Below are 27,433 nucleotides of genomic sequence, written 5' to 3'. Positions count from 1 at the left end.
ATTTATTATATGTTTAGCCTACAAGCATTTACCTGTGCAAAATGTTAAGATAAGTTTTGTGATTTTTTTCCCCCAATGTCCTCTCATAGAAAGGAACAAATTGGAAGGATATGTAGGCAGAAATCTTCTCACCTAGTTTTGTGGGCAGTAAGTCACTATGAAGCAGCTGACTATTAGGAAGAGTCCTAATCAACAGTCCTGAACTTGTGCACATGTGTTTTGTTTCCAATGATTGTGTGCTACCTGCAATCACAACATTTTGGTTTGGATTGATGCCTGGCTTTTTCAAGGAAGTTAACAGGCACAATTTTCTTCAGCTTATTGATGTTCTAAGGCAATATATCTGAGGAATATGTTCTCACATGTGAATAGAGCCTATCTTGCAATAAGGAAGAGAACCTCAATGTCCAAATTCAAAGACATACTTTTCGTTTATGCAAGCAGAGTCTGACTTAGGGTTTTGAAAACTACTGTGTATGGACTTGGACTTGTTCCCCCTTGTTGAAATACTGGATCCAATATTTCTTTCTGATTGTGTAACAAAATGCTCATGGGTCTCCACCTCTCAGACAGAGAGGATGAGGATGATCAGAACCTGAGCCTTCCAAGCACCCAATGGCTGTGATTTCAGATGAAAATATTGGAAGAATGTTTGCCAACTACCATGATTGGGATTATTATTGTTTCTATTAGTGTTATGCTTAAGAAATCTCATAAATTTTGAGTGATTTATATCCAAGCATATTTTCCATTTAGGCCCTAATGTTTTTTGAGCAAACTTCTGTAAAAGACATGTCATTTCATCTCTTTTCAATTTTTATTTATTTGCAATGAGAGAGAGAAAGAGAGAATGAGAGTGTGTGTGCCAGGGCCTCTTGCCAGATGAATGCGCCACTTTGTGCATCTAGCAAATCAAACCCAGGCCAGTAGGCTCTAAAAGCATGTGGCTTTAATTGCTGATCCATCTCTCCAGCCCATTTTCTTTTATGTAACATATCTACTGTGCTTTAGCCCATGGGTCTAGGTAAGCAATCTTCATGTCTAAACTGAGTTTACACAGGTAAAATTTCCAAGTTACATAACTTAAACAATGAAATATAATAATATAGCATATCATTAAAATGCCAGATATATAATATAGAGCTCAATATCTAAATCTATCTAATTGGAAGGTACACTTACAGCTCTTTATTGGAATAAAATATTTTTATTCACCAGAATACTGATATGATGACTGTATTATATCTAAAATGTTTAATTATGATTCTGTCTTAAATTGTCAGAAAGTATATGCTAGTTTATAGCCTCTCTAAGAATATATTCTTCCAAACTTTTTGGAAAAAATACCTTGTAGAAGAAAAACTTTCCCAAAGAACCTATCCTCTAACATATTATGGAAGTAATTTTGCTTAGAAGTATTCAGTCTGACTTTAAAAGTAGAAACAATAATTGAGACCATAATAGCAAGGAGATTGCTAAAGAACCTGAATGTGCATTTTTTATTCCCATCCACAAAGTTATTTCTACTTACTCCACATTCTTCGTCCAATCTGGAGGATTGCTTAAGGTCATAAACACACAGTTGGTCAAAATGGTGCACATGATCAGCATGCTGAATAAAGTAGATTTTAGTTAAGGATAAATATCAGCTTGTTATAGCCACTTAAACATGATTCAAAAAAGGATCAATGCAAGTTAACTGTAGAATTTATCTTATTTCTATTAATGCAATGAGAAAAAATGTTAAGAAATATCAAAGCTTCTCATAGGTTCAGCCAATTATTTTACATGAATTTATAAAACTGAAAGGAAAGGTATCTGTATTTAAACCAACTGGAAAATATTTTTATTCCAATCAATTGTGGAAAAGTTTGCTACAAAAGAACTCAGCACTTGCACTTTATAGGATGCCATGAGTAAAAAAGTTGCACTTCAGGTACAATTTGAAATTACCACTGACATTTTAAAATGTCATTGAATACAATATGAAAAGCTTGAGAACTCCCAGTATAGTCAAAGATCACATTGACTAGAAATTTTCTTATAAGCAGATCCTCCAGCAGCCTAGTAGTTGTGTAACTCATCTCTTCATAGTTTATACCATAATAAATGGAAGTACTGTTCTGTACTTTAAAGGCAGTTTTAGTGGCTGTTCTGCTATAAGCAGTACTCTGGGAATCTTAATGCAGAAGTCACTGAAAGGCTGTTCGTGTGGCAGTCATTTCACTTTAAAATATAAGTTTTATGTGTGTGTGTGTGTGTGTGTCCTCTCCAATATCAAGCCACTGAAAGAGAAAATTCAAATGTATTTCAAAAAGTTACCAGTTCCATTTGTTGAATTCGTGGTAATCACTCTTTTACTTTATATATCAGCTTATTTTGAATTCATTTTTTCAAAATATTTACTCCTGAATACTGCCTCAGGAAGATCACCTTTATATTTTATCATTATTTCAAAATGTACTGCATTCTTCTCTTTGTATGTATGTGCTCGTGTGTCTTTCGGATCCAATTCAGGGCCTTTTACATGATGCTACGTTAAGTACTGTACAACTGAGCTACACACTGTGTCCATAAATACTTTCAAGGCTAATGGCTTTTTGGTATATGATTAAGCAGGCACATAGGAGAAGTTTAACACATATTTACTGAAGGAAAGAAATAAAAGAGGGGCTGCATAAATGTCTCATCAGTTAAGGCACTTGCCTGCTAAGCCTAAGAACCCAGGTTCAATTCCCCAGTACCCACATAAAGCCACATGCACAAAGTGGTGCATGCATCTGAAGTTTGCAGTGACTGGAGGCTCTGGTGCATCTGTTCTCATTCTCATTCTCTCATCTCTCTTTTCTCTATTTCTCTCTGTGAGTGAAAATAAATAAATAAATAGGAAGAAAAGAAGGAATGAAGGGAGGGAGGAAGGGAAAGAATGAGAGAAGAAGGGAAAGAAGAGGGAGGGACGCTGAAGCTAGCAAATTGAGACACAAAATCATATTGTTTGTGCACTGGTCAATAAAGATACTAATCCTACAGACTATTTTTCTCAGCAATGGTTTTCTATGACTAATAAAGTGTTAGGGAGATTCACTCTTGTTCATTCATACATTTCCTATAGTGGCTCCATAGTTACTTATAGAAACATAATAATAACTTTAGGAGACACTTGTTATAAGTAGTAGAAGTCCAGTGGGAACATATAAGTTAAGCTAACTTGGTTAGCTTAACATCACAAAGAAATTTTTAAATATTTAAAAATAAGAAGGACATTTAATTTAAAGTCATCTATTATAAACAGCATTTAAGCAATTCATAACAAAAGGATATGAGTGTACCAAAATCTTAATAGCAAGTTTTCTAACAGGGTTTAGTGGTGTTAAAATATACAAGGCAGAGGTGGCGCTGAACCGGAAAATTGCCTTCCCTTTATTCAGTACTACAAAAGTCTGGAAAAAAATATAAGAAAGAAATTGTTAAATTAGATAGTCTGGTTATTTTATGAGTTTACACACATCAAGAACTTCTTGATTTCTTAGTTCTAAAGTTCATTTAAACCCGTTTTAACATATATATTAGATGCATCTCCCCAGACAGATCATTTCAAATAAAGTTACAACTGACTATTATTTAAGCTGTCTCTAAATCTTTATTCTGTTGACACAAACTGATAATCTTATAATTTTTTATCAAATTATGCTGCAGCTTTATGAATTTCAATTTTATTTAAGACTTGTCATCTGTCCCCAGCTTTGATAACTTTTCAGATTATTCTATACCCATCCCTATGAACATAATTTTACCATATTTTAATCATACCAAATTAGCTTCTAACTCTATAGTTGGTGGACTCCCATTGTTCCTGTGGTAGTTTCTTGGTTGAAACATTTAAGTAGGTTAAATTACCTGATTTTGCTGATTCTATACATTGTCTGAGAAGATCAATTACTTAGCTAATGCTGAGAAAGGACAGCTGCACTGAAAATTAATCTTAAACACATGACTTCAAAGGCTACTCCCTAGTTAAAACTCCATGATCTGAAACCTGCAACCATCAACGTAGCATTCCAACTATGCTGCCCAGTGATTACCTACCAAGTCCCAGGATGGATCATCTTTGATTTCTTACCACCAGAGTCATCACTGCCTGGTCAATTTAATCCACTTGTCAGTCCCACTCACAACCTGTCAAACTCTCCCTCTGGCTTGAAAACAGGGTCATAGAATCTGAGTGGAAGTCTGTGCCCATGAAGAGATCTAACACATATTCCCTGCCTTCTCAAGACATCCCCACAACAGAGACAGCAGTGAGGGCCCACCTTCTATTCAGAAAATGTCTTCCTCAGGTAGTTCTAATATTCAAGCAGTCAAGGTTGTTAAACCTTAGTCTGTGTTCTTCGTTATCCAAATCCACTTCTCCCTCTCATCTTTCCAGATTAATCACACTGCCTTCTGATCACACTCCCTGGCTGTTTCTCTTACAGCTAAATCTTGGTGTATTAATTTACACCCTTTCACATGTTGCCTGTAATCACTGTCAAATAGCAATTTCTATGTAGCTTTCATTCCAGAAAGGACCTGCTTAGATGTTTTTCTAAACCACTGAGCACAGAACTTACAATCAACTACTCCATCCCACCCCCCCCCATACACGCAGTATTTAATAGCATGGTTTACACATAAACAACTATAGTAGGGCATGTTGGCATACATATGCCATAATCCCAGCACTTAGGAGGCAGAAGTAGGAGGATTGCCATGAGACAAGATAGTGAATTCCAGGTCAGCCTGAGCTAGAGTGAGAACCTACCTCAGAAAACCAAAATAAGTAAATAATTAGTTGTTTTAATTAAATATATTTTAATTAAATCATAAACAGCTTTAAGATGCTATTCATCATGATGATATATGTCCTATATATTGATTTAGTTATAAATACATCTTTTATCCTTGAGCTAAGATGACATACCATACCTTCATGGTGACTGACAACCTGCTCTGTTTGAATAGGTAGGTAGAAATGTTCATACTATGAATATGAAGGGCAGAGACAAATCCTCTGTCCACCATCCTTTTCTATTTAATTCCATAGAGCCAACCATTACCTCTTTTCAATAAACTATACTCAGTAAATTCTAGGAAGAGAGAAATAACTATCTCTTACTAGCCTTGGGATTATCTGCAAGTGATGGTGAACCCTGAAAAGACTGCCCTTGAACTACAGAATCATAATGGATTGTCTTGAATTCACGATGAATATCCACTTAGGCATTCACTAACAGCAATAACATGTAAACATTCATGATAATTTAAAGTGCATTAACTCATGCTTTTTGAAACAATTTCCTGGAAAAAGCAATTTCTACTTCTAACATTAGAAGAGGAATTTACATTAAAATATCTCCAAAAATAAGGGGGAATGAACTGTCCCTTTAAACATGGAATGAACCCTTCTCCCACATGATGAGCCTGTGCCACTGGAATTAAGATTTGCATGTTCATTGCATTTATAGTTCTAGAACAAGCAGGCCTTAGGAACACAATCCTACTAACTCTGTGGAGAATAACACTCAACTCAAAGAAAACCTTGAGTTCTGAGAAACAAGGAATAATTTATTAATGTTCTGAATAGTGAAAGAATTAGGAGAAAGATATTTGAAATTCAGGGCTTTTATGATGATGTCCATAAGCCAAAGATACCTGTGAACATGACAGATGATTGGGTGATAGGTAAATGGAGTCACCTGTAAAGGTTTTCAAGTAATGGTAAGTAATGAAGTACCTTTAAAGGGTTATTACATGTTATGAACATTTTAAGTGCTATAGCTGGAGGTATGTTAGAAGAGTTATTGTCTAATTTGGAATGCTATTCACTTCCTTTTCCCAGATAATACTCATATGTACTATTTGCTAATATTTATTGCTAATGTCAAACAAGAAAAAAACTGTATATCTCAATCAAGAGGATCACATCAATAATAGAAATAAATAAAAAGATATAACCAATTTTTGACAATCATTTTATGTTAATAGATACAATAGATATTTCTGTCCAATCGTTAAGAGCTCTGGTTCAGAAGCTAGTCTTAGGTTGAGATACTTGATTCTTTTATGATAAGAGTGTGACTTTGTTAAAATCTTGGCTTTACTTCTCCATTTGCAAACTGAGGCTAACAGTGGTAACTGCCTCACCGGGTTCACAGATATTAAGTGAACTTTCAGCACGCAAGTAGTTCCTGACATAGTGTAAGCCCAACAAATGGTAGCTATTATTATCACTGCCACTATTTTTAAGCTATTAACCTGGCCAAATTACATGCCGTTAAAATACATTGTGATATTACTCATCTGGTTAAATTAGGTACTAAAATATATCACTAAATAACGGCAGCAAATAGTTACATTAAGCTCTACAGTTTGATATTGCCTCGTATTTATATTATCATGCAATAATAGTTTCATGCCACTTTAAATTATACAACTTCATACGCTAGTTCTATTAGCTACTAAGAATCACAACCCCCCCTTTTTCTTTAGTTGTTTCTGAATTATCTTCTTCATAGATGCTACATAAATGCAGGCAAGACAGTCAACAATAAAGGGGCTACCTAGAGTTTGTCCATAATGACTCAGGGTCATTGTGAATGAATTATGGCCCAAAGCCAGTCCTCAGCCCAAAGGCAATAAAACCTGATTTTTGCTAGAATGTGGAGAACAACTCTGTTTTCTAGTGGCAGATTCAAATGAAAAAACTTGAAAGCCTGACCTATAAAATCAGATGCCAATCAACTTACAATGAGATATATTACTTTCATATGGGCTAAAATTATTACAGTGATGTAACCACAGTGTTCTTTCCTGTCAGTACATCTGTGGGAAACCCAATTATAAACAGAAGGTTCTGTGTTGAACACAGATTCCAAGATAACTGACTTAATCAAATGATGTAGAATATTTAATGTCATCTGTGAGGAGGCCCAGGGAGCCCCTCCAAAAATTATGGGCCATAATTTGTTGGGTAGAAAATATTTTCAATGTTATCAAACATCTTTGTTCATTGGATGTATCTCTATTTTCTCTCATTCTCTTGAAGCAATCATATCAAACTTATTTACTCCATTTAAAAACAACAAATACGGGCTTGCCTGCAAAGCCAAAGGATGCAGATTTGATTCCCTAGTACCCATGTAAGCCAGATGCACAAGGTGGTGCATGCATCTGCAGTTCGTTCACAGTGGCTGGAAGTCCTGGTGCGCCCATTCATTCTCTCTCTCTGCCTCTTTCCCTCTCTCAAATAAATAAAAATAAAACAAAATTAAGAAATACTTTTAATTATGTGAAAGGAAAACAAACCTCTATGTCCTGAAAATAACTTTGAAATATACTTTTGTTTTGTTTTGTTTTGTTTTGAGATAGAGATTCACTTTGTAGCCCACTCTGGACTACAATTTGCAACCCTTCTGCCTTAGGTTCCCAAGCCCTGGTATTAAAAAGGGTCATCAACATAGCTGGCTACAAATGTATACTTTAGGGCATTAGTTCCAAGATGAGATTTTTTTCCCCAGTTTCTTGGGGAATATCTTATTGTTATAATTGCATATAGTAATAGAGCATATAAAGTTCAAATTTTCCTAAACTTCTATGGAGTAAAGTACTGAAAATATTTTATAAGAATATAAATATAAAAGTTGTAAAACTAGTCAAAAGGACTTATCACTTTATATGCTCCTTAAAGTATATAAAACTGTTACTTTTTAAAAGTTCTGCTTTAACCAATAAAGATATTCTATATCGTCCTTACTTCATAAACTATCAGCTCATAATGATATCAGTATATCTTCAATTTATATAATGACCTGCTAAGTTTGTAAAGGTAAAATATAAATTGTGATTAAGAAATGTCAAAATACCCAGTCAGAAAATATATTACCAATCTTCTTAATATTCCCTACAAGTTTTATACAAGCTAGTTTAACTATAGACATTAGCTAATTCCGGCAGAACTATATTGTTATTTTGCCATCAGGAAAACACAGTCAGAACTGTTGCTTTTAAGTCATGTATAGATTGGGAAACACATGTGCCCTTTCTTTTTAAAGCTTTGCATAGCTACATTTTGGTTGCCTATCACATAGTTAATTAATTGACAACAACAGATATGTAAACTTTTTTTTTTTCTCGGTTTTTCAAGGGTCGGTCTCACTGTAGCTTAGGCTGACCTGGAATTCACTCAGTAGTCTGAGTGTGGCCTTGAACTCACAGCGATCCTCCTACCTCTGCCTTCTGAATGTTGGGATTAAAGGCATGTGCAACCACACCCAGCCAGATAAGTAAACTTTTAACATTTATCTCAGGTACTGTGAAGTCATAGAACTTATGCATATTTCCTCTCTAATAGTCTTCATTTTTTATAAGTGCTTTTTTTTCTGTTTACTATATTGTGCTTAAAAGTATTTGGTAACAAAGAGTATGACAAAATATTCTGCAGGAAAAATTATGATACTGCATGTTTATAACTCCAAGAGAAGTTTATATGCTTGCTGAATCATTTACTGGGGGTATAAAGTCAACACTCACTTTCTTATTGATGTAGTAAGGATCCAAGTCCTCCAGGGGCTCAGACACCATCCCTGAAGGAATGTCTCCGTAGATAAATGGAAGGTTCTTCCCAGCTTCCAAGTCACTGTTTGGCTTTGGCTTGTTCTCATCATCATTGTCTTGTTCTTTTTTGGGCTTCTTGGCTTTCTCTTCTGCAGCTCTCTTTTCAATGGCAGCCAGAGATTCTCTAGTGAAAAGGCGGAAGCTGTCAGGTCCCGGGGGTACCAGCAGTGCCTGGGCCATCTTCTCATCCTGCACATTTAATCACGTTTAGCTCCTTGCATGAAAATTTCCTTTAGTAAATGACAGACAATGCACGAGGGTTAGGAAAGCCAGCAGAATAAGAGAAGCAAATCCTAATGTTATTGACTTTCTAAAAAATAATTTTTAGGGAATAAACAGTCTTTTGGGTTGGTTGCTACAACGTTTAATTGAGAAATATCATTTGATACGCTCTTTTATTTATTTCTTTATTTATTTTTGTTCTTTTGAAGTAGGGTTTCATGCTAGTCTAGGATGACCTGGAATTCACCATGTAGTCTCAGGGTGGCCTTGAACTCATGGCGATCCTCCTACCTTTGCCTCCCAAGTGCTGGGATTAAAGGTGTGTGCCACAACGCCCGGCGATACTGTCTTTTATTATTCTCAATACGTTTGACTATTTAAAATTATAAGTTACAAACTTTATAAGTTGATCAAAAGCCTTTTCAGAATATTGATTAGCTTAATGTAGACACTTTACCATATTATGTTTTCAAATAGGAAATTATTTGTAAGTTAAAAATAAAACATTAAAAATAGTTTTGTTTCTTGGGAGATGGTTCATGAAAAGGTAGGCATTAGATGAACCCACCAGCAGCTTGGAGCCAGTTAGCCTGGTATAAAGCAGCTATGAACAATGTGAAAGCTTGCCTAAAACAAGGTGGAAGGCAAGGACCAGCACAGGAAAGTTGCCCTCTGGCCTCCACATGCACATCGGGGCACATATGCACCTGCACTCACATGCATGAGCACCCCAAAAAACTCTTTGGGACAAAATGTGCTATAGTAAAGTTTTGTTAAGAGCAACAATTATAGTAATGTTTGTCAAGAAAACTGTTTAAGGGCTCATTGTTCACCACACTTCCTATATCACAAATAAAGAAGTATTAGTAACAATGCAATTACTGTGGTATATTCCCATCTCCAAACCTCATGATAGGAAAGGCATTTAGCCTTACCCAACTAGTGTTCTAGTTGTCAGCATCATTAACTGAAACACACACCAGAAAATCTGATTACCAGTTGTGTTGGGGAAGTCACTGCCTCTGGGGGTGGGGGACAGATAAAAACTGATCATTCCTTTTTTTAAAATTTTTCCAAAAATGATAGTTCCTTCCTTTTATCAAACTAAATCTTTTTCCTTTAGCTTTTCACCTTGAACCTTTGTGTAGCATTTTCTGGACAATATAAATGATGTGAAATCTTGGAGCTGGATTAGCATTCTAAGGAATGGATCATAGACCTGGAATACATTTTCTCTAAACATGTCTCTGTCACTCATGAAATGTATGGTCTTGGATAATGTAATCCTCATGCTTCATTCTTCACCCATAAAAAGGGAATGATAGCAAATTTGTTCTCTTGAGACTATGGGGTAAATGAGTTAATTTATATTGCTTCTAGAATGGTTTCTGGAATTAATAAGCACTCCATTAGTGCTAAGTATTATAATCAGAGCATCCTCAGTCCGCCAGTCATTTTCTAATGGCTTCAGGAATCCTCATAAATGACCCCATTCTTCTTGAAACAGGCTGGGGATGGTGAGACCCCACTGACCTTACAGCTGCCAGAATGCATGGAGTACAAGCCTCTCACATGCTGGAGAGGAACGGAGAGAAGTCAGACAGCAAGTGGGGCTTGACTCAGTTTCTTAAGGAAGGCAAAAAATTACATCGGCAGAAAATGTGACAGGATTGTCCAAAAAAAAAAAAAAAAACACCAAAAAACAGGAATCAGCTACATGAATGTAGAAACAGAAGTAGCAGTTGCTTTATTTTTCATTATGTACAACATCGCATTGCAAAACTCAAGATAGAAACTAGAAGCTGACAACAACATAAAACGATAAACCATCAGACAACTCGTTGAAGAAACTACAACTATGGAGTCAAGTTAATCATCAGTCATTGGGACATTTTTAACTATTCCCGATCCTTCTTCAGCCCCCACAGGTATTCTAGTCTCATAGTAGTTGATTTCTAAGCTGCCTTCAAATACTTGGAAATATTGGGCATGCAAAAAAATGAGAAAATCTATATCTTTCAGTAATATCAAAACATAGGTTGCTATGTTCTGTTGAATTTATATCACTTGATCCCAGATTCCATTACCAAAACTGCTTTCAACATGAACTGTGTCTTGCCGGGAGTGGTGGCGCACGCCTTTAATCCCAGCACTCAGGAGGCAGAGGTAGGAGGATTGCCGTGAGTTCGAGGCCACCCTGAGACTCCATAGTGAATTCCAGGTCAGCCTGGGCTGGAATAAGACCCTACCTCGAAAAAACAAACAAACAAAAAAAAGAACTGTGTCTTTAGATCAGAATTTAAAATGCTTCCCTCATGAACTATATGTTTAAATCAGTACTTATAATGTTTCAATGTCATAATATAATATCAAGCTACATCATTTTCTAATTCTGAAAAAAGAACTCCTGTTTGTGGCTCTAGGTTTTTGTCTATTTGTCCTTTGTTTTGTTTATTTTCTGTATCAAGTAACATAAATTTCATGAGTTGATGGTATCATTTTACTTAAAATTCAATTTATCATTCATATTTGTTCTTCCAAAGCTCAGGGGCCTGCAGCACAAAGTTGAAGTAATGCTTTTACCTTCTCTTGTCCATGTTGATGGCCCCATGGCCAGTGCAACTCTAGGTTGTGGACTTCTGGGTGTAAAACAAAGCTAACTGTTTTCTACCAGTCTCATATGCCCAGAGATGCACATTTTACCTGCCTCATATCACTTGTCCTGAGTTCAGTGGTTATGGCTCTTTGCCCATGCTAAATGGGAATGCAACCTCATTGCATAAACTTTCTTTGGGGAGAGAATATTGCTTTTCTATGTGTGCATGCAGTTGAACCTCTTTTGGTTGCTTCATTGATAACAGAAGGGAATCATGCTGAAATCAGAAGGGGAGAACTGGGTGCATACTGAGTCTGCTGTGGAGAGTTTGCATGTGCCATTTAGCTTTGTGACACTTCAGCATCATCAAAGTACCTCATCATATAGATGACAACATCTTGTCATTAAAAAAACAGCTAATGATATCTGTATTTTACCTATTGATATCTCCTGGCTCCTAAGTTTTCAAAATAAAGTTAGATTTAAAACATCAAACATGAAAAATACAGTTACCTCTACAGATTTTTAATGGACCATGACATCTCCATAAAAGCAATAGGTATTTACAAAGAAATGATTAATTATCTTCTTAATTTGTAAAGGGCCACAGAAAGAATTTAATTCTTAGCCAAAAGGAAGTACAAACATCTTTTTGTAATTCATATACAACTGTCCAATTCCCTAGAAACAGGCTAGTTCCCACATTCTCAGCTTTTCCTGACAAAGGGGATTAGGGGTTGCCCAGTATTTGGATAGGCTGAGAATCAGCATTCAGTAAGCCCAACATCTCAGAGCCTCACCCATCACTTTGCTATTTAAAACCTCACACAGTGGCTGGAGAGATGGCTTAGCAGTTAAGCACTTGCCTGTGAAGCCTAAGGACCCCAGTTCAAGGCTCAATTCCCCAGGACCCACGTAAGCCAGATGCACAAGGGGGCGCATGTATCTGGAGTTCATTTTCAGTGGCTGGAGGCCCTGGTGCACCCATTCTCTCTCTCATAAATAAATAAAAATAAGCAAAATATCTTTTAAAAAACATCACTTAGTTCTCCAGTATTCTCGCTTAATTTTTCCCATTTCTTTCTAGTTCTTTGTGAAATTAGTACATGGAACTCTTACATAATTTTATGTCCATATTAGAGCTAAGTATTAAAAATTAATTCTGTTGAAGTCTATATTATTAATGAATATATGTGCATTATAATTTATTAAAGTACATCCAAGGGGGCTGGAGAGATGGCTCAGCAGGTAGCAGTGCTTGCCCCAAACATGAGGGCTTTAGATGGCCTGAGATTACCTGAGTTTAATTCCCAGGACCTGTTTAAACAACCTGGCATGGCCACACACATCTGTAGCTTCAGTACTTTTGAGAATAGAGACTGGAGAATTTCTGGGGCTCACATACATCATGGCTATGCTTTCAAAGAGGGAAATTCTACCTCAAGGAAATATACAATTGAGTGACCATAGAAGCATACCCACCATTCTTATCTGTCCTTTGTGTATCTGACATCTGAACATGCATGTACATATACCACATACATGCACACACACAACATACTACAAACAAAAATTACAACCAGTTTAATATATCACATTGTCCCTAGCATTATCTTTTTAAAGACAGAATGATATAAAAAAAATCCAAAATGATGATTCTGTTAATGAAATCTTAATAGCCTGTGTGTGAATATGTATGAGCAAAACAAATGAATACCTATGTTAGTTAATGAATAGATTGCATTTTGATGTGTACTATCATGAAAATACACTCTAATACCCATAAAGAAACTTGGGATTATTTATGCAGAAAATAGTTACTGAAGGAGTACTATATACCAGCAACTATCCATGGCCTACACATGAACTCAGAAATGAGCGTACTTTCCTTTAAGGAGCTGAAAGTCCAATGCAATAGACAGATGCTAATACAAAGAATTATAAGCCAGGGCTGGAGAGATTGCTTAGTGGTTAAATGCTTGCCTATGAAGCCTAAGGACCCTGGTTTGAGGCTCTATTCTCCAGGACCCAAGTTAGCCAGATGCACAAAGGGGTGCACGCGTCTGGAGTTCGTTTGCAGTGGCTGGAGGCCCTGGCACGCCCATGCTCTCTCTCTCCCTCTCTATCTGCCTCTCTATGTCTCTGTCACTCTCAAATAAATAAATAAAAATGAACAAAAAAATTTAAAAAACTATAAGCCAATGACACGCTGCTTATTATTATCTAAATTTCATAAATTGCATCAATTTATTATGCCCATTGAAGGAAGTTCAGGTATAACTCATGAAATCTCTCTGGAGATGTTAGGTTGTGTGAGGTTTACAGGTATCAGTGGTGGTGGTAGTGGCAAAGGAATTGACAGGTGGGGGGTGGTAAAAAGGGCTGGTTGGAAGATGTTTCACAAGAGATACTGAGCAGGGGCAGCACGTGTGCAAGCAGAGATGAGGAAGAACATGGAGGGTTGGCAAAGAACTCTTAGCAGTTTATCAAGCCCGGCACCAGCTTGCACAACACACTGGAGTGGGGGATGGATGGAAGGCTAGGCCAGAGGTCTTGCATAGCATGCCAAGGTAAGCCTTTAAGTGGCAAAACTGTCCTAACAATGACAAAGCTAGTAGCAGTATGACAGTGGATGGCATGGGTGATCCCAGAGAAATCATTTCCTGATGTTTGAGTTTCAAGAGTTCCTTACACCCTTCATTGATGACCCTAGAACTAAATAATTTCCTTTTGGGGGTAACTGTGAGCATTCTTTATTGATACCAAATCCAGACCCTACAAATGGTAATTCAATAAATTAATTTATGCCAGGCATGATGCTCCATGCCTTTAATCCCAGCAATGGGGAGGCAGAGGTAGGAGGATTGTCGTGAGTTTGAGGACATCCTGAGACTACATTATAAATTCCAGTCAGCCTGAGTTACAGCAAGACCCTACCTCAAAAAAAAAAAAAAAAAATACAGAACAAGTAAAATAGTTTCCATGTGGAATGAAGAACTATATCAACGAAGTTTGGATCAGGCTTGACTTTTAGGGAGGGATATTTTTTAAGGTAGTGTCTCACTGTAATCCCAGGCTGTATTTTGAGTACATCTTAACTGTCATGCGTGATTTTGTAAGGTCATGAATTAGTGATCTGGAAAAATCTCAGAGAATCGTTATGCAAATCTTCTGAACTTAGACAAATTTTATCATATGATACTGAGAAAGCACTTTTGTGAATGATGCCAGCAGTGTCGTGAGAAAAGTCATGAGGTGTGGAGGGCTGTCAAGTTCTTGATGGCAGAAAGGAGTTTCTCAAAATTCCAATTTCACTTGACTGTTCCAATTTTAACATTGACAACAAATGCTGTCATTTCCTTTTCCAAAGTGACAGGGTTTGCCTTTGTTCATTTTTGAGAATATATCTGCTAAATCCTCAGGTCTAAAGAAGCATGTTTTGTCAGTTATCCTTTCAAGTGAAAAAGGTCTTCTATGAAAAAAAAAAAAAAGATGACTTGTGCAGCTCCTGACTCGAGTAATCACACAGGGCCTTTGTGTAGAGACAGCGGAGCTGCTTCACTATGCCACAAAAGTACTTTGTGCATTCTCTCCATTTCATCACAAACAATGCCAAAAATGTGTATTCTTTAAGATAGATACATAACAAAATTAATATTTAAAGCTTGGCATGGTGGTTCATGCCTTTGCTCTCAGCACTTAAGCAGCTGAGGGGAGGTGGAGGCCAGCCTGGGCTACAGAATGTGGTCCAGGTCAGCCTAGGCTAGAGTGAGACCCTTCCTAAAAACAAATAATAGTAATATTTACTGCTTCATCAGAAATTTCTTATGTGACCTGGCAATTTTTATTACTTAAGAGTATGTGACAGTGAAGAAACAAGGATTCCCATAGTTGGATTCTACTGCCTCAATTCCTGCTAAGGCATCCACATTTTACCCTGTAACTATTACACTATCAGTGTAAATGCTAAACCTGTGAGAAAAGTCATAAGCATTTAGTTCCTCAGAAGCCATGTAAAAGCCAGACGCTGTCATGGATCATTGTCATTCCAGTGTGCCCTCCATGGGCAGAGGCAGGTCAGGAGAACCTCCCCAGCACAAATCCACTCTAGCCTCACTCTGCTGCACTAGAATAGACTTTACCTTTGATATTCCTCAGATTCCCTCTCAAGATAATGACAATATATACTTCATAGATCTCATGTGATCCTGGCATAAGAAAGTCTACTTCAAGCTGAGCACAGTGCCTGACAAAGTAGGCCATCAAAAAGTTAAACAAGAAGGAAATTAGGAGATGGTTCAGTAGGTAAAGTTCTTACCTTATAAACATGAGGACATGAGTTCAATCCCCAGAAACTAATGTAAAAGTACTGGATGTGTGATTGTAATTCCTGAGTTGGCTTGGTGCCTAGAATTCCCTGGCCAGCCAGCCTAGCACAATTGGCAAGCTCCAGGACAATGAGAGGCCCTGTCTCAAGTAAAAAGGTGGATAGTGCCTAAGAAAGACAGATGTTGTTGTCCACCGATGGCCACACACGCATGCATGCATACCCCTCACAGGCATGCATACGCACAGGCATATTCCTCTGCCATGGCCAGAAGAATGTGTGCAAGGCACAATTGTGAGTGACAGAAAATCAGTGAGCTTTTGCATCGGACATCATTTAAAGAAGAAGGGAGAGTCGGTGAGGCTAAGCTCATGCCCAGGATCCCAGCATAAGCCACAAGCTGACACTCACCCAACAGAGAGGTGAAGAGGTCTGTAATTTCTGTTCAGGACTAGTTAGTTTGATATGCCTGTGGGAAATTTGCTAGGTAATTAAAACATGTGTGAGAGGTGTGGGAAAGCTGTCTGAGCTAGGGAAATGTTGATTAAGAGATGACAGGTTGAAGTAAAAGCAAAGCATTCATAGGACATAGTCTAGAAGCAACGTGAAAAGATGAAATGTAAGACCACATGACAGCCACTTGAAGGTGAGGAAACATGGAGGGTATCAGACAGTGAAGTTAGAAGGACTACTTAACACCGAAAGAAGAGTTTCCATGATGTCCAGTGAAGGCCATCAGTTGAAATCGCTGACTCAAAAAGAATGAAGAAGGGCTAGAGAGATGGCTTAGTGGTTAAGGTACTTTCCACCAAAGCCAAAGGAACCAGGTTTGATTCCCCAGTACCCACGTAAAGCTGTACACGTACAAGGAGGTACATGCGTCTGGAGTTTGTTTGTAGTGACTAGAGGCCTTGGTGCACCTATATTCTCTCCTTCTTTCTCTCTCTCAAATAAATAAATAAAATGTAAAACAAATATGAAAAAGAGACCCAAAGAAGCTAAGTACTTCCCATCAGAATGTCTACTGGAAGATACATAATATGTTCCTACAATTTCATTCTTCACTGACTGTTCTGTCATTGACATTTGTTTTGAATCTTGCAATTTGATGATTCAATTTTTATAACTTAAGCTGTATATAAATAACTGCAGAAAACTGCATTTGTGTTGCTCAGTTTCATTTTCCAGACTCATGTATCAGAGTGTTATGATTCTGTCATGAGTTTATGAAAGTCTTTGAACCCACCAATACCATGGGCACAGACATTTGTTAATGAATCAGAATCTGAGAAGAATTCCATACTAAATTCTGGGTACCATCAAACAAAATACAGATTTGTTTTCATTTGTCACATGGACTTTGGTTGCTCCTCTGGCTTAATTTTCCAGAATAGCAGACATATTGGCATATATTATTGATATATAACTTGTTTGTCATTTGTCTATCTATATCTATCTATCATATATCACTATCTATCTATCTCAATCTTTGTCTTTCTTCCTCTTGATTTTTTATGATTATGTTGCAGACCCAATCGATTAGTTCTGGTCTGTTCCCATGGTAACAAATTATGTCAGAAGGCTGTAAATTTGCCATCTTCAAGGATAAAAAGTTGCTCCATGTCCCAAAACTTTATATGTAATGTAAAAATTCACAGAATATTTTCATGTACTAGATGAGTTAATAGGAAAGAATAATTTCATTGTCAAGAAAAATATGCTGTGTGCTCTTGGAATCAACAGAGACTATTATAGAAAGGGCATAATCTAAATGATATAATTATTCTCCTGCTGAAGAAAATTTTTTATTTATCATGTGTCTATTAAATTTTTTATTTATTTTTATTTGAGACAGATAGTGAGGGAGAGAGAGAGAAACACACACACACACGGCTAGAGAGAGAGAGAATGGGTACACCAAAGCCTCTAGCCACTGCAAACAAACTCCAGATGCATGTGCCACCTTGTTCATCTGGCTTACATGGGACATGGAGAATTGAATCTGGGTCCTTAGGCTTTGCAAGTGAGTGCCTTAACCATTAAGCAATCTCTCCAGCCCATATCTATCTAATTTAATTTTGTAGCACTATAGATTTTACCTAGGTTCTTATGCAAGCTAGGCAAACACTGTACCACTGAGCTGTGTCTCTAATCTAAATAAAATTTATGACCTATATCTTTGCTTTGCCTGCTCTGTTTCTTCTCTTTTCTTTTCCTTTCTGTTCTTTCTTTCTTTGTCTTTGTTTCTTTTTTGATGTGCTTAAAATTGAACCTGGAGCTTTACACATGATAGGCAAATGCTTTGCCAGTGATTTATCCCTGCTGTTATTTTTTTTTTCCTGTAGATTCCCCTATAGAGCTAGAGATTTCCCAAGATTTATTACTTACTCTTGGCATCTATAACTAACAGCATCAAATGAAGACACACATGAAGAATGTGAACATTATACCAATAGCCACAGAACATCCTCTAAGGCAGAATTAGATAGTACTTCAAAACTCTTTGACATAGTATCAGTCCAGTATGCTTTCCTAGCCAGGTGGCTTTTAAAATAAATAAATAATAATAAACTTCTGCTGAATAATTACTGTTTGTCATGTGTGCCCACCTAATTTATGCATATTTATTTGTTCAATGACCACTTTATAGTGGTCATATCATGTTTATATGATTTTTCACCCCCATTTTATAGATAAATAAATATAAGGTGCACATAGGTTATATTAATGGTCTAAATTACAAAATTAGTAAGCTGAGCAACTAGAATTTAAACCTGGATAGTGCAGAAGAAAAGCAAGAGTTTCTCAACCTGCAAAGTGACCAGATTCTTACTTGCTGTATGCTAAAATAGAAATGAGATGTCAGTCACCTATTGGGAGGTACTATCTCTAGCATGCATAGCTAAGGGAGTGGCCTAACCTGTGAGACAGAGAAAACAAAGCCCCAGCTTTGCTACATGCAGAAGATAAAGCAAGCAGGAATGAATGGATTTACAACAAATGTAAACCCCACCTAAAAAGAGATATATGTTCACAAGTGTGCAAAAGTCTTCAAGGTTGTCTAAGGGTAAACTAGAACCTTGTGGTTGCTTTTCTGTATCTTTCATCACTTGTTCCCAGTGTATTTATCCAAGAGCTCAGCATCCCTTGAGTCTGAGTAAACACATGAAAAAAGAAAGTCTATAGCAAGGATATTATATCATGGTCAAAGACAAATGAAATCCTTTCTTTTATTACTACCCCTATGAGTATTAACTCATGGGTATTAAATTATTAATTTGCTATTTCACATGTGGATTATTGTTGTCTTTTTCTACCTGGACTTATATTAGCCTCCAGCCTAACATATAATGAAATTCAGAATAAGAAAATCTGAGTTCATGTTTTTATTCAGAAACTTAGAAATCATAATTGGCATTTAGAGGCTGATGTTTATGTTACTTTGTCTGTATCAGATAGCTTATAAGCTTAAGACAGCAACCAACTAGTGCCAACAACGCTGTAATGGAGAAATAAGCATCCCTGGCTTTAATAGCTGTCAAATTTTTCTGCTAAATGTTTGCAAGCTGAAGCTGAATTGTGAATGCCTACCCATGCACTCCACTCTGGATGTCTCTGCTATATTCCTTGCAGTCACTTCATATAGAAAAGACATGGGACCCGGTTCTGACCAATGAGATGAAAGCGAAGTCTATCAAACGGCTATCTGGGAGAGGTTCCTACAGTCTGACCAATGAGATGTGCGGGAAGTCTGCCAAAGGGGCTGACTATAAGAAACTTCCACACACCTCAGGAGAGTGAAGACGGGCCACATTCTGTGTCAGGGTGCAATCCCTGGCACTACTCCATGCACAGCCAGCACCAACAGCACTCTGAGGGCACAGCTGACACACTGAGTGTGGCAGATCACAGAGATATGCTTACCCCTGGGCTCTAGATGGATCATTCAACTCTTGGACCCAAACAACCTCTGCACCGCTTGTTACGTTCAATAAACATCCTTTCTGACTAAGATCATGTTAGACAGTTCTGCTAGTTAGTTGCGGCTGATATACCACAAACAACTGCATTGTGATTAGTTCAAAAACTTGGATGGTCTAGAGAACAGACCACAATTAAATACTAAATGTATGTTTGGATGTATTTTATCCTACAGAAACAGGTGAGCTCTGGATCTTATTACTAAATTAATACAATAAAATTCAAAATAAACACAATACAGGTAATTTACTAGGCACATAAAATGAATGTCCTCTTAAATGATAAAGAAATAAAAAGCTGGCTTAATCTCTCTCTGTGGCCGTTGGCATCATGCCATTCCCTGAGGGCGTCCTTGCTTTCCTGCCTTCCCTCTGTTTGCTTGTTTGCAGAGACTCGGTGATGGTGGGGCGGGACGGGGACTCACTTCTCTGCCTTCTTTTGTTCCAGTACAGCTGTCCTTGCTAGCAACAGAAATTTGAATTTGCTTTCCACAACAAAAATTTATTCTCAAGTAGTGGGTTAGGTACCTTGGGGAGTCACAGCACCTTTTAGGAAAAGCTCCAGGCCCCTTCTGGGAATTATCACATTTGTTCTTACAATATCCCTAGAAGGGATTCTGTGTTTTTTTTCCAGTAAGCCACTCTGTGAGTCCTTGACAGACATTTCATTGCTGACTAACTCTGATGTGGCCTGGCTTCAGCGCTCTTGCTCCATGATCTGTGTAAAAAGAGAAGAGTTCAGTTAGCCTGGTGGTGTTGGCATTTGCAAGGCAGTGGGTGCTCTGGCTCCAGGTCCTGGTTGAGGAGCTTTGTTACGTCAATCGGGAAAGCAAGGTTGATACAAAGTAAGATATGCGCTCCTTGCAAGCAGCATGCCCTGGCATGGTCTCAGAAGGCTGGGGCCAGGAACCACTGCCAGGACCCTGGGGTGCTGATGGGTCTATCTTCCATAGCTGGTTGGATTCATTCACCCAGTCGAGAGACACACTGGCATGCAGCAGCACGTGTCTGCTTTTCACCTCCTACTTCCCTGCCTCTTCTCCCCTATTTCTTCTTGCTTCTCTTCCTCAAAAACCTCAAAGACCAAAGAGCAAGCTAGTGGCCCACACTGATACTGTGGGTCATTCTACTTCCTGTTTCCTCTTCACCAGAAACACATTAAAATTGTCTCACCATGAGAAAATAACCTTAATCAATAGCTTTTAAAAATAAATTTTAGGTAAACATGCTAAACCAGAGCACAATATTCAATTCAATATCACAATCTGATGTCATTCTCTTCTCAGCTCTTTCCATTAGCTTCTTACAAAATAAAATGATAAACATGATTTCAGAGAATAATGTATGTCACTCTAATTCAAAAACTGATATTTAAAACAACATCTACTTCAATGATCTATGCAATGATCCTCAGTCCAACTCATCATGGTTGTCACCAACAAATCACCACATACCATTTACTGTGACAAAAGAAATAAATCTCAGTTTTAATTTTTTATGTTGTCTATTAAAAATTCTGCCTCCAGATGAACTTTTGTCTGAGCCACCAGCCTCTTTTTCTATTCTGTCACCAGACACAGAATATTATTAAAGCCCATCACTGTCTCTCAGTGACTTAGTGTCACTTTAGCCAAGGCTGAAAGTGCCTTTGTGACCTGTCCTCTGCCTCTCCTCTCCAGCCTCTCACTTTGTGTTAACAGTGATGTGGCTCTGCCATTCACTAGTGGTGACATATGATGTGTTACTGAACCCATAAAATTCTGAGTTCTTACATACATTCATACATTCATGGGGATTGTACCCAGAAAAATGTTGTTTAGTAATGAGATTTTTAATTAGTGCATGTATATGTGATTTGTACATCAGTTGGTATAAAAATAGGTTTAGCTTGAGACTTTAATCATATCAGCAGAATCAGGAGTACTATATTATTTTTGTAAGGTAACAATAATAGCAATTCTGAGGCTCACTTACTATAGACTGGAGCATAGGCCCTCTGGTTAAAGGCTTGGTTCCTAGCCCACAGTAACATTTGTCAGAACCTCCTGGAAGGAACTTTTGTCATACCTTTTGGGGCATACCTGTAAAGCTGATATCAAAACCCCACTCCTTCCTCTTCTCTCTTTGTTTACATCTACCATGGAATGAACAAGGCTTGCCTTACAGTCTTGTGAGGCTGTACTCTACTACCACAGACCCAAAGCAACAGGGCCAGCTAATCCTTGGAAACCAGGACCCAAAATGAAATTGAAATTCTCTTTTGAAATTGTTTCTCATAAGTATTCTGTCAGTGTCAGAAGCCTTATACATACCATCCAGCATAAAGCTTGCACACCCAGAGGTTAAGTAGTAGACTATTAAGTTTATAGTCACTCAATAAATGCTAGTGTTTTCTATTTCCCAGCCACATGTTTACTTAACATTATTTCTCTTGGCTTCACAGCCCACAAGTAATTAGGTTTTAAATACTTTGGCCTCTAGCCTGATATACAATGAGAATGATTTTAAATAACCCAAACATCAATTTAGTCATATGTCTTACATATTTGAGAGGTCTTTGCTGGGGACCTTCAAGAGAATGAGAGAGGCCTGTATATCAAAGACTGAGAAGCTATAAAGGATGTTAAGAACCCACATAGACTCCAGGAGGTTCCAAATTGCTTGAGTTCTCTCTTCTCTGTATCCTTAAGAAAAACTTCACTTACAGATTGGAGGACATGGGCTGGAGAGATGGCTCAGTGGTAAGATGCTTGCCTGCAATGCCTAACCAGGTTCAGCTTCCCAGAATCCATGTAAAGCCAGATGCAGAAAGTGGAACATGCAATTCCAGTTCATTTGCAGTGGCAGGAGACTCTCTCTCTCTCTCTCTTTTTCCTTGTAAATAAATAAAGTATTTAAAAGAAGATTGGAGAACACGTATCATGCTTTAAGTGATAGATCAACTTTACGATCCTAAATACCCATTGAAAAGAATAGTGATTTTGACATATGGCCTCATACTGTAACTGAGGCCTCATGCTCCAAGCTCCATTATATCTTTTATTTTATTTTATTTTACTTTATTTTTTAAATTTGGACAAGGTCTCATACGGACTAGGCTGGCCTTAAACTTATTATATAGCTGAGATTAATCTTGACTTCAGATCCCCCTGCCTCTACCTCCTGAAGACTATCTTCACAGGCAAGTTCCACTTCACTGGGTTCATTTTAATGTTTTTATGTTGAGACAGGGTCTAAGTTGACCAGACTTGCCTAGAACTATTTGTATTGCCTCATCTGGCCTTGAATTTATGATCCTGCCCCAGGATCCCAAGCGCTAGAGTCATAGGCCTGGGGCACCAAGCTCAACTGCATTGTGTCTTGGTAAGACATCTAGCTCACTCACCTTTAAAAGTAGGTTGCTGTTTACAGAGGAACTGTAACAAAATTAGAACTTGAAAAGAGCTCTGAACTTATGAATTACTTTAGGCTATGCAGTCTGGGGAAGTATGGGACAGGGCCTACGGATCTGCATTTTTAAACAAGCTTTCCAAGTAAATTTGGTACAGTTGGTACTCCAGTTTGCTAAGGAACACTAGGAAGAATAGAGGTTACTAGGAATACAATATGTGTACTTTACATAATCAAAACTGGAATTCAGCTCTGATGCACCCAGAAGCTAAGAAACACAGACACACATAGGACCTTAAGGATTTTTTCTTTTCCTGTTCTTGGAAAGAACAAACAAAATCAATTCCTAGAAGTTGTGTATAAAAATTTGTTCTGAGAACTAAAATGGAGATAAGAAAGTTCATTTAGCATTTTCCATTAAGAGATTCAGAAACAGGCTCACAGGTATCTTTAATTTTGAAGCAGTTCATGTAAGTCTACTAGTGGTTAAAATTACTTAAGCTTTGTGAATTTCACTTACAAAGAGATACAATTGCTCATCAATGTCACTTTCCCACGACCTAAGATGTACATTGAACTGAGAGCTCGTCCCTAAATGGTCAGCCCACCTCTAAGATGAGCCAATGAGACTGTCAGCATTGTAGAAGTCCAAAGTAAGTACTTCACTTCACAGATGAGGAAGTGCTAGCTCAAGGAACACCAGGTAGGTTTACGTCACAGTGAGTAACACTAGTTGTGGCACGTTGAATAAAATTGCCCTAAATTTATTTTTTTACCCCATTCTATTTTTTAAGTATTTTATTTATTTGAGAGAGAGAAAGAGATTGGGCATACCAGGGTCTTTAGTCACTGCAAACAAACTCCAGATGCATGCGACACCATGTGTATCTGTCTTTGCAGGCAAGCCCCTTAACCACTAAGCCATCTTTCCATCCCCAATTCTATTTTTATAATTATTGGCTATCATTGGGATCACTAATATCAAAACCTAAATTTTTAGTGCAAAGCTGGATTGTTTATATTCTCTTCTGTGGTATTTTCATTTGTCCTTTAAATTTTATTTGCTAGTTCCCAGTGTTTAAATATTTTTTTCTTTTATGATAGCTTCATTGATTTTAGTATCATTTTGTATCCTTGGTTTATCCTTTAGTTTGGGGCATCAATTGTGTTCTCTTTCAGTACATTGTTTTGTCTTCATTATGTGTATGTGTTTATACATGTTTACATGTGTGTGCACATGCATGTGGAGGCCAGAGATAATCCTGAGTGTCTTGCTTAGTCATGCTCCACATTGTTTTCTGAGGCAGGGTCTCTAACTGAAGCTGAAGCTCACCAAGTCTTCCAGAACAGCTAGCCAACAAGCCCCAGGGATCTTCCTGTCTCTGCCTCCCAGTGCTGGGGTGACAGTGTGTGCTGCCAGAGCTGGCTTTAACATGGGATCTAGAGATCTGAGCCCAGGTCCTCTTGCTTGCATGGTAAGCGTTTTATTGACTGAGCCATCTGCCTAGACCCTTTCAGTATGCTTAATCTTCTTTCATGCAGACAGCATGATAACACCTGTTTTTGAAGTTTATCAAGCCCAGGTTTTCCTGCGCACACAGTGCATGGTAAAGCCTCCTCAGCCCTCGGAGCAGCATCAGAGCTATGCACTGACCAGCACACAGGCTTTGTCCACACATCCCAAGGCAATCTCTTTCTGCCTTGGTAATCAGGTAACGACCTACCACCTGGCCATTTGGTTTTAGACGTGAGTTCTGATGGTGGAGGCAGCCTGACATAAAGTTCTGGAATGCTGTCTAGGAAACAAGTCGACATCTGGTCCTGACTGTGCTCCTGTGACTCTGCTTGGAGAAATTATATCATTCATGGTGGTCTGTGCTAACAATATCAAAGATTTCTCTCAGTTATAGGAAGTCAATTTCTGCCTTTATAAATGTTAAATTCTGGAAACTCAGAACTTGGTATATATTGCAAGAGTAACTTTATTAACCTCTACTTGTTGTTTGCTTCTATAGAATGCAGGGTCTATTGTAAACTAGGCTGGTTTTCGACTTTCAAATGCAGGCATGCAGTACCACCACACCCAGTTTAATGCAGTGCTGAGGACTGAACTCAGGATCTCATGCATGCTAAGCAGGCACGCTACCAACCAAGCTATATCACAGCCCCCATGAACTCATAATTTTTAACACATAGTATAGCAAGTACATTTTATTTTCATTTTCATTGTCAAGAACTTTCTATTTAACAGGATTTAAAAACATTAGTTTACAGTACTTGTCAAAAAGTGAGACATGATAAGTAAAAAAAGTCAAATCCTTCTAAGCATGTGACTGAAAAGACTTTTTCATTTTTAAGCATGAGTCTACCTGTAAATAACCCATTTTTTTTTCCTAAAAAGTATCCTTAATTTTATAATGAAAATTAGTTTTAGGTGTTGACCTTGAAGCATGATATCGTCCAAGAGGAAAGGATCTTCCAGGCCAGACAGCTGGTTTCATGCTCTAGGTTATAGTAGAGGTTCTTAAAATTTAGCATCAGGATCACCCAGTGAACTTCTGGGTAAAGCATAGCTTTCCCAGCCCCACCCTAAACTAGCTGCCGCAATTGGCATGGGCGGGGCCCAGGTTTGCATTTCTAATGCACATGCTGACTGCTGCTCCTGAATCACAGTAGCTATGACAATGCCTAGCTTACAGAATCCATGTAGGAAAAATAAAACAACAAAATAATGTGAAAATAGTAGAAGACTATTAGAGAGGAAATAGGGACCAGGCAGAGGGAAAAATAGGATGAATTTGAAATTTATGCATTATAAAAATGTCATAATGAAGCCTACTATTTTATAGATAACACAATGCTTACAAATATTCCATCCTAATAAGATATACTAATAAGGAATCAAATGGGGGGAAGGGTAATAGTGTTTTGAAACAGGGATCTTATATAGCCCAGTCTGGGTTCAAGCTCACTGTAGCAAAGAATGACCTTGAGCTCTTAATCTTCCTGCCTCCATTTCTCAAGTATTGGCTTACAGACATGTGCTCCCATACCCAGCAAAAAAAAAAATTGTTGGAGCATATATATTTTTTCGGTAATATGACTCTCATTCTAATGATTTCTTAGAAATGCCAATCATGGTTTCCTCCACCTCATTTATTTATTCATTTGCTGTCCTATGGTGTGATTCCTCTGAACCTGGAGCCTTGGGATGATTTATGGCAGTAGTTCACAGAAGCCAGCAATAGCTTTCTGTCTCCCTGCCTCCAGCCTGACTGCCACAGAACCTATTTTCATCCCACCAGTCAGAGTGATCTCAGGAGAACAGAAATTTAATCATGTCATTCTTCTGTACAGAAGCCTCCAGCAGCTGCCTAGGAAGAAAGTTTGAAAGTCTCCCAGTTGCCTTCAAGCCGGCTTCTGGCTCTCCTCCACACCTAGAAGCACATAGACCATGTCCTCTCCATGGAACACTTATCTAGTAAGCTGTGTGACCGTGACATTCATCTTTAAGTACTGACCAGAATTTATCCCCTTAGGGAGGCCTGCTCAACTCACTGGTTCCCTCAATTCTACCTTGCCCCGTAGTATGGACTACATAACTTACTTGTACAGTTTGTTAATGTTTTAGTACCTCTTTGGGGTGACACAAAGGGGCTTGGGCATTTGCCCTTGGGGGTGGTGTTTAAGTTATTATTTGGACATTTAGACCATACCATTTTAATGAAAATAACGCATTCTATGCATGGGAACATTTTATAAAGCAACATAGCAACAGCTATGGCTGCTTAGTGGTGCAGTAATAAACCAGTTAAGTCCATAAGGAAGTTTCATTTTGTGCTGTGTAGCCATTAGAACAATAAAAACACAAAAAGACTTCTAGTATCACAAAGATACACTTCCTACAGGAACAATGTGTGCTCATGGTGTAGTATTAGTCTAACAGATCTAAATATATATATAAACCTGGGTACTCCAGAGGTAAGTCCATCTCCTTGCTCAGTTTACCAGACTCTATGCAACATAAAACAGTGCAGGTCTGAGTGCTTCAAACTACTTCCACTCTAAAATATGTTGGTGATACAAAAATAATGATGAGAGAGAACAATGATTCAGCATTTGCTCTATGTCAGGCACTAATTAATTCATTTCTATTCACAACAACCATCCAAGACAAAAGCTATGACTGTCATCCTAATTTTGCAGGTAAGAAAACGATCAGCCACAAAGTTGAATAAGCAGCTCGTCAAAGATACACAACTGGTA

The 27,433-nt window shown here is 37.8% G+C and overlaps 1 protein-coding gene across 12 annotated transcripts in view; it reads right to left on the bottom strand.

The window, feature by feature from the left end:
- Scn3a (sodium voltage-gated channel alpha subunit 3) overlaps window positions 1-27,433 on the bottom strand; it is a 113,379-nt gene that overhangs the window by 74,607 nt on the left and 11,339 nt on the right. For 9 of the 12 annotated variants that reach the window (XM_045146786.1, XM_004651899.2, XM_045146791.1 and 6 more), the window contains 4 exons: window positions 20,306-20,495; window positions 8,569-8,882; window positions 3,322-3,440; window positions 1,532-1,621 (listed from right to left, as the gene is read on the bottom strand). In XM_045146786.1, the coding sequence (XP_045002721.1) occupies window positions 1,532-1,621; window positions 3,322-3,440; window positions 8,569-8,832 (473 nt within the window). In that variant the 5' untranslated portion in view covers window positions 8,833-8,882; window positions 20,306-20,495. The remainder of the gene's footprint in view (window positions 1-1,531; window positions 1,622-3,321; window positions 3,441-8,568; window positions 8,883-20,305; window positions 20,496-27,433) is intronic. The other 3 variants (XM_045146790.1, XM_004651900.2, XM_045146789.1) reach the window with 2 other exon arrangements.

This window comes from Jaculus jaculus, chromosome 4 (genome assembly GCF_020740685.1).
Source record: "Jaculus jaculus isolate mJacJac1 chromosome 4, mJacJac1.mat.Y.cur, whole genome shotgun sequence".
Classification (NCBI taxonomy): domain Eukaryota; kingdom Metazoa; phylum Chordata; class Mammalia; order Rodentia; family Dipodidae; genus Jaculus; species Jaculus jaculus.
This window is presented reverse-complemented; position numbering and strand designations above follow the sequence as displayed.